The following is a 12,386-nucleotide window of genomic DNA, read 5'->3' as shown; positions in this document are numbered from 1 at the left end:
TGGAGGTAAGTGGATCGGCGGGCACGCCATAGTGCACATTGAAGTCGCCGACCACCACTGACTTCCCACGTAGGAGGTTGCAGTAGTCGAGCGAGTCTGGCAGCTCTGTCAAAAAAGTAGAGTTCAGAAGTTTGTTCTGCTTGCTTGGCGGTGGTCTGTACAGGCAGAAGAAGTGGATGTGTTGACAGCAAGTCCCCCACCCCGTGTTGCACAAGGGAAGGACCTCAGCTTGTAGCCTGGCAGAACTAAGTCAGCACATTTGCTTTCATCGCCACTAGTTTTCAGCCACGTCTCTGTTAAAAAATAAAACATCCATATTCTCATCCTTGATGAAGTCCACAATCTGTGTCCGCTTAGACTTTGAGCCGACAGACTGTATTAAATAGGCCCACAGTCATTCTGGTGTCTTGATGCCGACCATTGATGGCGATGACGTTGCCCATTTGAGTGTGCCCGGAGTCCAGTAAGTGTGGTGGAGTAGCTTGACCGTCAATCTTATTTGATGTTTCTGGCCCTTAATGGCCTGTATCGTGCGAGGTCATCAGCTTGGTGGTGGGCTGCAGAGCGACAGAAAACATCCACTACAGTCTCAATTCCTCTGCTCTCCATACTGATAAGCGTGATGGGCTGAGGGGAGGGACCGTTTTTCACAGGGCACAGGGGGAAATATATGAAAATGCTCAAAATGCCGGTAAAACTCATGAGTTCTGTTAGTTTAATAACTTTTTGTATGAAACAAAATTTAACGTCTGCAGGCGCCTGTGTTCAATGACGCTTGTTTCGCTGAGTGCACGTGCACTGCAAATAACAGATGTGTTTAAGCACGCTCACGTGACGAGTTCAACAACATTCGGTAAGGCCGTACTGCAAACGTGCCTACGAAAAACTCGTGCAGCAGACACGGAACGAAATGAACATCTGTTGACGGTCTTGAGTGGTGTTGATATTTTGGTCCCTTCTTCAACAATAATAATTAATAAAAACAGTAATTGTGGACAATCTACCAACCTTCTGACACAACGAAAAACACTTTCACATTAACACACCATCCATCAGCATCTGTGTCGAAGTTTTCCGAAATCTATGCACTAGAACAGTTGTAATTTACACAACAAACAAGAGCACAATTCTCACACGTCCGCCCGGGAGTAAACAAAAACGCTTCAAGGAAAAAAATGCTTTACAAGTATCTTCTTAAAAAGAAATCTAAAGGTCCAAAAGCAAAGAGAAATGGGATGAATCATTATTGTGTGACTAGTAAGAGTTAACAAACAAAGGGAGAGAGTGAGAGAGACAGAGGAAGACAGGGAGAGAGACAGAGACAGAGAGAGAAGGAGAGACTGACACTCAAATGTAATTGGCCACGAGGTCCTTATGACATGGGTGAATGCGTCAACATACTTTCATTGCATAACAAAACATTCGAATAAACGAATGAAAATTATGAAAGCAAATATTGAAGCAAAACAAAGTTCTTTCCTTGAAGAGAAATGGTAGAAACCAACAGGCCACCCAACACATAACAACTCCGTTCATTCATATATTAATGCAACAGATTCCAACACTGGATGAGAGAAAGAAAGAGATTCATAGACTGCATAAATCTGCAGACTGAAAAAGAAAATTAATGCTTTAATTTCAACCCATCACGAGAAATAATTCTTTTAATATCAGTATCACATAATCATATCCCCATTCGTTTTGGTATCTTAAGTTCTTGTCGTGTGCCTATGGTTGTCATAACCGAATTTTTAGCTGTGAGTAACAAAACAACTCGTATCTGGGCTTCGTCCCCACAGACAGTTGTTCATCACGACCAGACAGTTTCAGAGTGAACATATCCTGGCGGGCGGTGTCTCTCTTCAGATCCATCAAACCTGTTTTTGCGGTGTCCCATAGAGGAAGGCAAAAGCAACTACGGTCAGATGGTATTGTTCACATCTGACGCCCTGAATGACTTCTGTTTTATGAGTGTCCACAGAGCGTGGTGTCCCGTGGTCAATTCTCCTGCAACGTCCATGTGACGCTGGTGAGTATGATGTGACTTGGCCCTTCTGTTACTGGAATTCAAGATACAAAATTACTTCATCTCTTAAAGAGAAACTGATGACATGTTTTTTCATCAAAGTACATTCGCCTTGCAGCAAAACGTGCCAAGTCGTCTCGAGTAGGGGGCCCATTGAGCAAGCATATTTCTCATGCTGAGTTTATCAAATGAATGGCGTGACAAAATAGTTGCATGCTTCACAGCCGTTTTCTTCGCTAAAGTTGCCAGACACGTTTGCCGAGGAGTGAAGCAAAAATACACCCGACTGGTCTTGTTCAGATAAAATCTGAGCACATAAACTGCTCACGATTTATAGTACGGTGTAGCGTGGTTTTGCGTGTTCACAACGATTTCAGGGTAAGTCAGTCTTTGATTTTGAATATTTGCTTAAACATAGGTTATCCCGTGTCGCTGGACGTCTGAGGTAGTCAAAGAGCTTGGCTGTGGTCTCTTTTCTGCCACTCTTCTAGTGCTGGTTTTATGTCTATTAATCTTCTTCTACTTCTCGTTCGTCAGATAGACGCCCCACTGTGTGTGTGTGTGTGTGTGTGTGTGTGTGTGTGTGTGTGTGTGTGTGTGATAGAAGGAGAGAGAGAGAGGAGGTTATGTGTATTCCTTAAGTAGAGCAACGTTATCTTGAATATATACAACACAGAATAGCAATGAGAGACCAGCTCAACGCCACTACGCTTTTGTCTGTGCATGTGTTGGCAGACCTAACCAAGGATGGAAGAGCTTTACGAATACCTTGGGGAGTGGGGGCCATACCAAACCCGTGTCTTTTTCCTCCTTGCTGTCCCTATTGTCTCCTTGGGTATGGTGACTATGCTGCCTGTCTTCATCTTCCACATGCCCTACCACAGGTGATGGCCAATTTACCTCTTGAACAGTATTAATCAAAACGTTTAAAGAAGGAAACTTGATGCATATACAGAAAAAATCGATTAAAACGGTCAGGAAAGACTTCTGTAGTTACCTCAGTGTTGCTGATTCCTGCAGATGCCAGATCCCAGGCTGGCAGGGCGACACTTACGCCATTCAGAACGAAGAGCACAGACTGGTGGTGAACCAGACCATTCCCATGGAGCACAGTGACGACTCCAGCTATTCCCAGTGCTCCATCTTCACACGTGGGAACCACAGCACTGTCACCAATCACAGTGAAGAAAGCCGCCAGCTGCAAGACTGCCATGCATGGGTCTATGATACGTCCGTAGTGGAGACATCCGTCATTAGTCAGGTTCTATACTGTGCCTCCTATTTTGAGAACTTGCATATGACCTCACGTGTACACGTGTAGGCACACAGATACAGATGCAGACACGGACACATATAGATAGGTAGAGACAGAGACAGAGACAGACAGACAGAGACAGAGAGAGAGAGACAGAGAGTCATTAATAGTGGGTATAATCGTTCAGAGCAGTGAGCACACACCCCCTGTTCATTTTAATCCTCATGACATTTCTCACTTGACAACGTCTGTAGTTTGGGCAGGGGGTTGGACGGGGTCATTCTGATAATCTACTACACTCTAATCTCCATCTAAGTTACTGCCTCTCGCACCCAGCTGATCCTGCTCGCAGCACCAAAATATCCAATGGTTAAGTGGTTCAAAATGGAAAGGTTTGCAAAGATGAATTAAGGACATGGAGAATAGGGATATAGGGTTGAACGGGATCCTACATCCCGTGAACTGAAGATAAATCAACGCAGGTATGGACATACAGAGGCCAGTCGAACTGAGTTTTCATTTGTTTTTATTACAGTAGTCATATATTCAACTGAAGATATCCACAAGAAGAAGAAGAAGAAGGAGAAAGAAGACAGTGCAGCAACCGTGGAGCCAACGGACTGTGTGACGTGACACAGGATGTGTGTGCGTGCGTGCGTGCGTGCGTGCGTGTGTGCGTGTATGTGTGTGTGTGTGTGTGTGTGTGTGCGTGTGTGTGTGTGTATTTGAGATGACAATCTATACTGACCAGTGTCAAAGAGTATGCTGGCACAACAATCATCATTTGACATGATTGACGCATAAGTTTGTGTAATAAACTGTTTGAGGTGTTCGTGTTAATGGACAACGTTTTCTCATTTCAAATGGCATGTCGTGCCATGGTCTCAATGTGCGTTGATTTTGTCAGTGGCGTGACTGCCTGCAACACTGCACGTGTATCGTATGTTTGTCAGCTGGTTGCGAACAAAGCATGCACGGGTACATCACAAAATTACAATAATGATTAGTAACAAGAACAAGAAGAAGATTGGTAGTAATAATAATAATAATATACTGATAATAATGTGCCTTTTTCATGTATTGCAAAATGCAGTTAGAGCCGCATGGTAAAATGTTTATTAAAACAAATGTTTATGATCATTATTGTATGATCAGCACCATCATCATCACCATAACAATACTAACAGTAGCAACAAAAATAATACATTATCACAACAACACTGATGATGATAATGACGCAACTTAACCCTCTGTGTGTGTGTGTGTGTGTGTGTGTGTGTGTGTGTGTGTGTGTGTGTGTGCAGTTTGATCTGGTATGTGACAGGAATATTTACAAAGCTCATCTCAACATGGCGTATTTCGTTGGTACATTCTTTGGTGCCTTTGTCTCGGGCTACCTGACTGATTGGTAAGGCATGAGTGTTTACCGTATGAGTGGTAAGACATGAATGTTTACAAGAGTGGCTAGTATGCCTGATTACCTTGTGATTGGTGCAGTTTAATGTGAAGCACTCAAAAGTCATGATCAACAGTATGAGAGGCAATGGAAGGACATGTGTTACATTAATGTTGGAAGAATGAAAATCATGAAAAATCATGATTTGTTGTCCAAGACCAGACATGAGTAATATACAAAATAAAATAAAAATAAAAAATCCAGACTTGTCACTGGTTTACAAAAATCTGGAATCATGGACAAAGGTTAACACTGGAAAAAAAAACAACAACAGAACTTGCTGTCTCTCTCGTGCTTGGATCCAGTATATGCCTTGGTCTGTGGGTGGCACAACAGAGAGGCAGAGTAGCAAATGGCTAGTTTGATATGATTAGTGTAACGCCTTACAGATATGAAAAGGGATCATTCCCTGATCAACTTATCCAAACTTACTTCATAAGTTTAGTCTCTCCTTTCCATCAATTTCTGTCTGTCCACCCTACACACTTTCCCTCGACATGAAAATACCTTCTGAAGAGTCGTTAGACGGTTCACTCTGGGGATTCTGGGATTTTACTTGGAAATACATCCACGAGGTTGATCACAGGGTTTCGGAGCGTATTTCCTAAGATATGAATCTGGGTCATTAGTTGTGGAGTTGTTTTCTGACTGAGAATATACCTGAAGTCATATGACAGACATAAACTACAAAGCAGATATCAAGAAGCAGTTTTTTGGGGGCTTTTTGGTGTTTTTTTGTGGGATATAATGGCATGATCCAGATTTAAGCAATGACCAAAAAGAACTGGTTTTCATTGATCTGTTGCAGGTTAGGCAGAAAGCCAGTTTTTTTCATCAGCAGCGTGATTGCTTTGGCTTTGGGCGTGGCTTGTGCTTTTCCGCCCACTGTCGAGGTCCTCATTGTCTACCGTGTCCCGACTGCGATCTTTGGAATGTCCATATATGGTTCAGCCTTTGTACTGGGTCAGTGTAATGTGCAGCAGTACATGTTGCTTGTGTCTTTGTTCACTGGGTCGTTTTGTGTCTGGCTGGTTATCTAACTGGTTGATTACTGTTGGTTTGTTGGTTGTGGATGTCTTGAACATCTCCCCGACAGGTCTTTCAAATTTGAAAAACTAATTTTTGGAGCAGTATCACACCTCTCACTGTGCATCACTGTGCGTTTGTGAGCGTGTGTGAATGTGCAGAGCAGTCCTGATATGGCCTTGTGTGGTTGGCTCGGCTAGAAGCAACAATGGCAATGTTATATGTGCACGCTTGCAGTGAGACGGAGAGAGATAGCGACAGTAAAACAGGAATAGGGACGGGAAGAGAATGTGTAACTGTGCATAATTGTTTGGTTTATAAATGTGTGATCAGATGTATATAAGTATTTAGGCATACACAAGCAGAGGAACAGACAGAGGCACAGTGAAAGACACTCACTGGGAGAGTTTTGGCCTAGCCTATTCTGCATAAAACCAGCTGGCTGTCAGTCCTCCAATGTTTCACAACAAGAGTTTTGTTTCAGAGTGCGTTTCCATAATGAAGCATGTAGTGTTTTAATAAATCTTAAGCTTTGCCAAACATATATCTGCACAAGGAATTAAAACTTTCAAAAGCAAAATCTTTTCATATTGAAACAATACTTAGAACAAAGTTATGCAAAATATGGGAGAGCAAATACATCATGTTTCGTACAACATTGACACGATACTAGACCTTCGTTGTTTCCTTGTTATACAAAACAAAAGCAGCACCAGATGCCACAAAGACCCAGAAATTTGAGACCAAAGTCTACAGATGAAAACAAGGGGTCTCTTGGTCCAACTGCAGGGCCATCGACTTTGTTAGAAGGCAGATAACAGTACTGGTTGGCCGACTTGGGCCCCTTTTGGCAGTAGTGAACAGAAAGAAAACAGCATGGTTCAGCCATATTCCTTGCTTTAATACGTTGTCTAAGACAGGTCTGCTAGAATCCCAGAGGATGACACTTGAAGAGGCAGGCAGACGGAGAGGTGGACAGCGTGAAATAATGGGTGAACATGGAGCAATAAAGGACAGAAGACGGGCCCAGATGGAGGAATTTGGCCAGGGTAGTGTCCCTCATGTCGCCTTAGGTCTTGGAGAAGGCACTGGGATGAGAGAATAAACCAAGTTTCATAAACGATTGATATCTGGTTATGCGGCTCATAATTTCAACAAACAAAAAAATGAAAGAAAATCATTAGTTGCCTTGACCATGTTTTGTTTATGATCAAAGAACTACAAACAAAATCAGCCAATGAACTAAACACGTTCTCTAAACATACATACAATTACTGTGTAAGTATAAGGGAAGCAACCCTTGATAGATGAATCAGCAATGCCATGTCATCCCAAGTTGTAATGTTTTATTCTGAATTCTCTGTGGCTATTTGATCACATTTGCTGTTGGGAGGGTGGGTGTTGAAGTGAAGAGGGGATGTATGTAGTCTGGTCAGATTATTTGTCACATTCTTTCTTGGTCACAATCTCCCCTCATGTGCTGCTTGATTTTGCTGTGTCACCAACATTATTGGGATCAATTGCACTGTGTAGTCTGTCCTCTGTTAAGACCAAAAAAAGTAACTAACGTACAGCTTATAACTGTTTTTGAAGTGAATGATTCATAGGACGAGTAGATTATGTACAAAATGATTAAAGACAGTTTGTTCAATACAATGACATGGTCTGGATTTATTAACGGTACCAGTGGTGGAGCTGGTCGGACCACAGAAACGAACAAGGGCAGCCACCATGCTGTCTGTTATATGGCTGGTGGGTCCCTTCCTGTTGACTGCTCTCTCCTTCCTGCTGAGACAGTGGCACTACCTGCAGATTGCCAGCGTTTCTCCCTTAGTCCTCTGCTTGGGTCACTGGTGGTGAGTTCTGTATTCTTTTTAACCTGGTTATTCCACTGATTTTAGGATTAAGGATGGGAAAGCGAGTAGAAAAAATCTCACAAATGACTTTTCAATCACTATATAAGTTGTTTTTTGTGTTGTTTTTGTGTGTGTGTGTGTGTGTGTACTTTATTTGTGTCAGTGAACAAACATTGTTACATCTTAGATATACCTCTTAACCAATGTTGGGATCACTCAAAAATCATATATTTGAAACAGCAGTTTTTGCCGTTTGTAATAAAGAAACTTTCGAAATATTGTGGTTTTTCCTGCAAAGCATACTAATGAATATACTTTGTTTCTTGGAATTTTATCATAAAAACTCATAATGCTCGAAAATGTAATTGTAAACCAGTTAGTTTTATTTTTCTTTATGGCTCTGAAAACAAAATTGTTCACTCATATTTTTGAATTCAAAAACAATATCCAAGCAACCAATAAAAAAAAAATCTGTGAGCAAAACAACCAGATTTGGTGAAACCCATCCCCTAGCCCCTTAGCCCTCAAACTATTTCTGCAGTCAACATAGAAGCATATCATAAGCACTTGACCTATTCCAAAGTAAAATCACAATGTTAGGGTATTATCCTTACACATTGATTTATATCTGTTCCCACAGAAACTCTTAAGCTCATGACGTTTTATAAGCATATGTGGTGTAGCGTATATGGATGAGTCTCCACACCTTGAAACATCCTTGATACTGAAACTGAAACCAAATATAACTCATTATTTCCAAACAGTTATTCAGTCTATCATCTGCATAATTTGACTGTTACAAATGATAATGCAAGGGAGACAACAAAATTGAACATCGAAATTATTGTCAAAGTTAAAAGCTGACATTAGTAGTAATAATGATGAAACAAAAATACCTCTCAAATATCGATGAAGCCAGAGATGAAATTAATGGGAATACTTTAGTACTGTAGTAATATGAATGATTTGCAACAAATAGTAAACTTACTGTCTACATTCTGTATGTATAAATTCAAGTATTTTTGACCTGAAATCTGGAAACCCATCTCACACAAAACAAAAACTCTTTTCTCTCACTGTTGACTCAGTCAAACTCGGCAACACATCCCTCAGTCGAGACCTTGGTCTTGAACACACTACACTGCCCATGCAAAACATAATCAGTTGGAACTGTTAATCATACTTCTGTCAATTACAGCGCATCAAATATTTTCTTAAATATCTGTCCAACAGCGCAGCATTTTAGCACATCGCTTCTCGTTCTCTCTAGCCTCGAATTTTCTGTAACTACTGTTCAGTTAACCTGATTCTCCACTCGCTTCGACTTGTCCTCAGAAAGAAAGAAAAACGATCAAGAAAATCACTCCTCTCTTGCAAGTACAAGATCAGCACTCTTTCATATTATCAGTGGTGCTGACTTTATTAAATGCCAATCTTTTTTCAGCTCATTATGTGTTAAAAATGCTGTGCTTATTGAAAAGAAAAGAACCTTCTCTGCTAGGGTTAAAAAAAAAGTTAAACGATTTCCAACACATGCTGTAATACTGAAAACTTTAACAGTAACAGCTCTGGCTCCAGCTGACACAGTGGCCCAAGGAGTGGTGGCGTCTGGCGGCAGCCAGCAACAGCTCGTGGTGGTGTTGGAGAGGAACATTTGGTGTCAAGCCCAGTGGCAGTAGAAGAAGATGGTCCAATAACCAGTTGAAGGTGTTGGTAGATTGTTGAACAGATGGAGAAGCAGGCGGATTAATACATAGATATGTGGACAACAGTGACACGGGGATGAAGCCTTTGCCTACTAACACTGGCTTAACTCTACTTTTCCCATAGAAGGGCTCAAATGATTAATGTAAGCACTTCACCAGAACAACTGGCCGCTCTCTGCAATCCACGTTCAGCCAGGCTATGCAGAATGATGAACTTCCCCCAATTTTCACGCAAGACACAGCCACGGAAAGTGAGGAAGAGCTGGGTGTGCACACATCAACCTTAATTATTACTCGCAATCAACACTGTCTTCGGAAGGTCCATAAACTAAGTAATCTGAAAGTAATCCACCTGTATATCGGTTTATTACTGCTAATTCTCTGTTTTAATGTTACATTAATTTGCCTGTCTCACCACTACTCAACTAAGCAGCTTGAAAACGAAATACTGTACTTCATTTAAGCACTACTGGCCAGTCACACACAGGCCTCTATCAGTACGTCTGCCCTGTCCGACGTCCTTAGATCAAGTGTGCAAACTTATCTCCACGATCACCTGACATTAGCAAAGTGAACCTCCAACCTTGTGATGGGAGGAGGGTGGTCAGCTTATCAAATTCTTGCTCCTAATTGGCTGATACAATCAGACCAATAGCCGACCACCCCCTTCAGCTACGAAGGCAACAAATGGTTCCCGTCCAGCTGAGAAGATAAAGCTTGGCGTAGCAGCTCAGAACTATGGCCTCACCCCTCCACAATTATTAGTAATGGCTCATCATAAAATATATGTACGAAATGGTAACCTGTAAACAAAATATTTGTGTGCATTGCAGAAAAAAGTTTAAATGTAACACATGGTTACCAAAGGCATCTGTTGGGAAAAGGATGATTTACACAGGACTACCTGGGAAATTATTTTCCTGCATAGACAGATAGACGTGCAGAAGGGGAGTGGGATTAGAGTAGTGAAATTAACTTTATCAGACTGTGCAATAACTTAACCTTCATTTTGCTATTCACCTGAATCACAGGCTGTTGATAGAGTCTCCCCGATGGCTTCTGATGAAGAAGAAGACGAAAGCAGCACTGACGGTGATAAAGAAGGTGGCACGTGTCAACAAAACGCCATTTTCTCCTTCTCCGGAGACCATTGCAAAGCTTCAACAAGACCCCAGAGCAGACAGGAATGTAAATATCATGTCCACTGTGCTTCAGTTGGTCAAATATCCACAGCTGGTCATTGTGACTCTCATCATCTTTTTCAACTGGTAAGTCAACAATAACTTGAATAGGGTTGTTGTTGTTTTTTTGTTTTTTTGTTTTTTGCTTTGTTTTAGTGAAGGATTTTGGGCTCACGTGTGTGGCTTTGCAGGTAGTGAGCAAGAACTCACCAAGCATGTCAAAAGACTGGATGAAATATCAATAAGATATGGCATAGAAATCAACGTCTGAAAAAAAAGTTGATGGCCAGCCACAACATCACCACTACTGCTGATGTAACTGTCAAGGGACAGGAGATAGGAACTGTTCGGCCGTCCACTCACCTGGGATCCATCATGAGCAATGAAGGATCCAAACCAGAAATCCTCTCAGTGTAGCAAAGACTACATCAGCATTGTGTAGACTGTAACAAACATGTATTGACAGTATGAACAACAAGACCAGACGCCTGTATGCACTGGTATTTTCTGTCTTCCTGTGTGTATGTGAGACATGGACCCTCATGACATTTTGGAAAGAAGAATCAAGCCATGGAAATAAAATTCTAAAATATTAAACATCAGATACACTGATCATATCACCAATCATATGTACGCCAAACCATAAGCAGTACACTGGAATTAAGATCTGCTGACAAAAGTTAAAAACTGCGCTGGTATGGCCACGTAACAAGATCCAATGGCTTTGCTACATCCTCCAAGGAACTGTTGAGGGAGGGAAACGGAGGAGAAGACAGGAAAAACGAAGGACTGACAACATTGCAGACTGGACAGGAAAACCACTTCCAGAGACCCAGGCTTTGGCACACAGTTAATACACCTGGAGTAATCTAGTCAACTGGTACCCCAATGACACTTCCTAGAGTTGAGGGAGAGAAAAGTGTGTTAAGAGATGCGTTCGCAATGTCCGTTTTCACGGAATCCGCTTATGAGTTGTCTTTTTTTTCTTTGGAGGGGTGGGGGAACGAACGAACGAACGAACGAAAATTTATTTTACGAGGGTAAAGGAGTAAGCACAAAGTACGTTTTTACATCCAGCCCTCTGGGCATAAATAATAATTGGAAAAAAAGCAACAAAGTAAAAAATAAAAAAATAAAAATAAAAAAAAAGCGAGAGTCAATTCACAACACCAACGTCAAAATTGCATAAGCATGTGCAAACATAAACATAGAACTTATGTACAATACAATATCGCAATAGATGAATAACAACGAGGACAATAGGGTAGGGGGGGGGGGGTGTAGAGCGGAAGGAAGAATGGACAAAGGGAAGAGTAAAGAAGGCAGGGGAGGCTGACAACAGACAGATATAGTAACAGTGACAGTGGAGAGACAGAGACTAACAGGGGAGGAGAGAGGCGTATATATAATGACAATCTATACATGATTTTTTGTTTATAATTGATATGTGTCACATAATCACATGTTTTTCAATAAATGTGCACGATATATGTTTTTAAAGTTAGGGATGCTTTTTACAGTGTTTACATTGAGGCAGGATAATAATTCATTCCATAAACAGCCCCCTGAATAAGACAAACTAGATTTAAAAAGATCGATCCTTGGAAGTGGTACCATAACTTTATGAAGATGACGATGAGTGTTGGTTACAAATTTATTCTTCAGTGAGGGGGGAGCAAATCCAGACATGATTCTGAACATAAATAGACCTTTGTTAAATAGAAGTTTTGTTTTCAGTGGGAGGATATCGAGAGTTTTATAATCAGATACAGTCAATGATGAAGATTTTAAAAGAATTAATTTTACAGCTCTTCTATGCAGACTCAATAGAGGTTTTATAATACTGTCACTCGCCGAATCCCACACTGTCGAAGCATAGT

The 12,386-nt window shown here is 41.3% G+C and overlaps 1 protein-coding gene across 2 annotated transcripts in view; it reads left to right on the top strand.

Moving 5' to 3' along the window:
* Window positions 1–1,811: 1,811 nt before the first annotated feature.
* Window positions 1,812–12,386, top strand: part of LOC143279372 (organic cation transporter protein-like) — a 33,952-nt gene continuing 23,377 nt past the window's right edge. Inside the window, exons 1-7 of one of the 2 annotated variants that reach the window (XM_076583398.1) lie at window positions 1,812–2,029; window positions 2,762–2,910; window positions 3,047–3,287; window positions 4,586–4,689; window positions 5,546–5,700; window positions 7,451–7,619; window positions 10,357–10,593. In XM_076583398.1, the coding sequence (XP_076439513.1) occupies window positions 2,774–2,910; window positions 3,047–3,287; window positions 4,586–4,689; window positions 5,546–5,700; window positions 7,451–7,619; window positions 10,357–10,593 (1,043 nt within the window). In that variant the 5' untranslated portion in view covers window positions 1,812–2,029; window positions 2,762–2,773. Of the gene's footprint in view, window positions 2,030–2,270; window positions 2,405–2,761; window positions 2,911–3,046; window positions 3,288–4,585; window positions 4,690–5,545; window positions 5,701–7,450; window positions 7,620–10,356; window positions 10,594–12,386 lie in introns of those variants that run through there. The other variant, XM_076583399.1, reaches the window with a different exon arrangement.

The sequence above is a fragment of the Babylonia areolata genome, chromosome 2 (assembly GCF_041734735.1).
Source record: "Babylonia areolata isolate BAREFJ2019XMU chromosome 2, ASM4173473v1, whole genome shotgun sequence".
Lineage (NCBI taxonomy): Eukaryota > Metazoa > Mollusca > Gastropoda > Neogastropoda > Buccinidae > Babylonia > Babylonia areolata.
The sequence above is the reverse complement of the archived record's forward strand: the minus strand, read 5'-3'. Positions and strand labels throughout refer to the sequence as shown.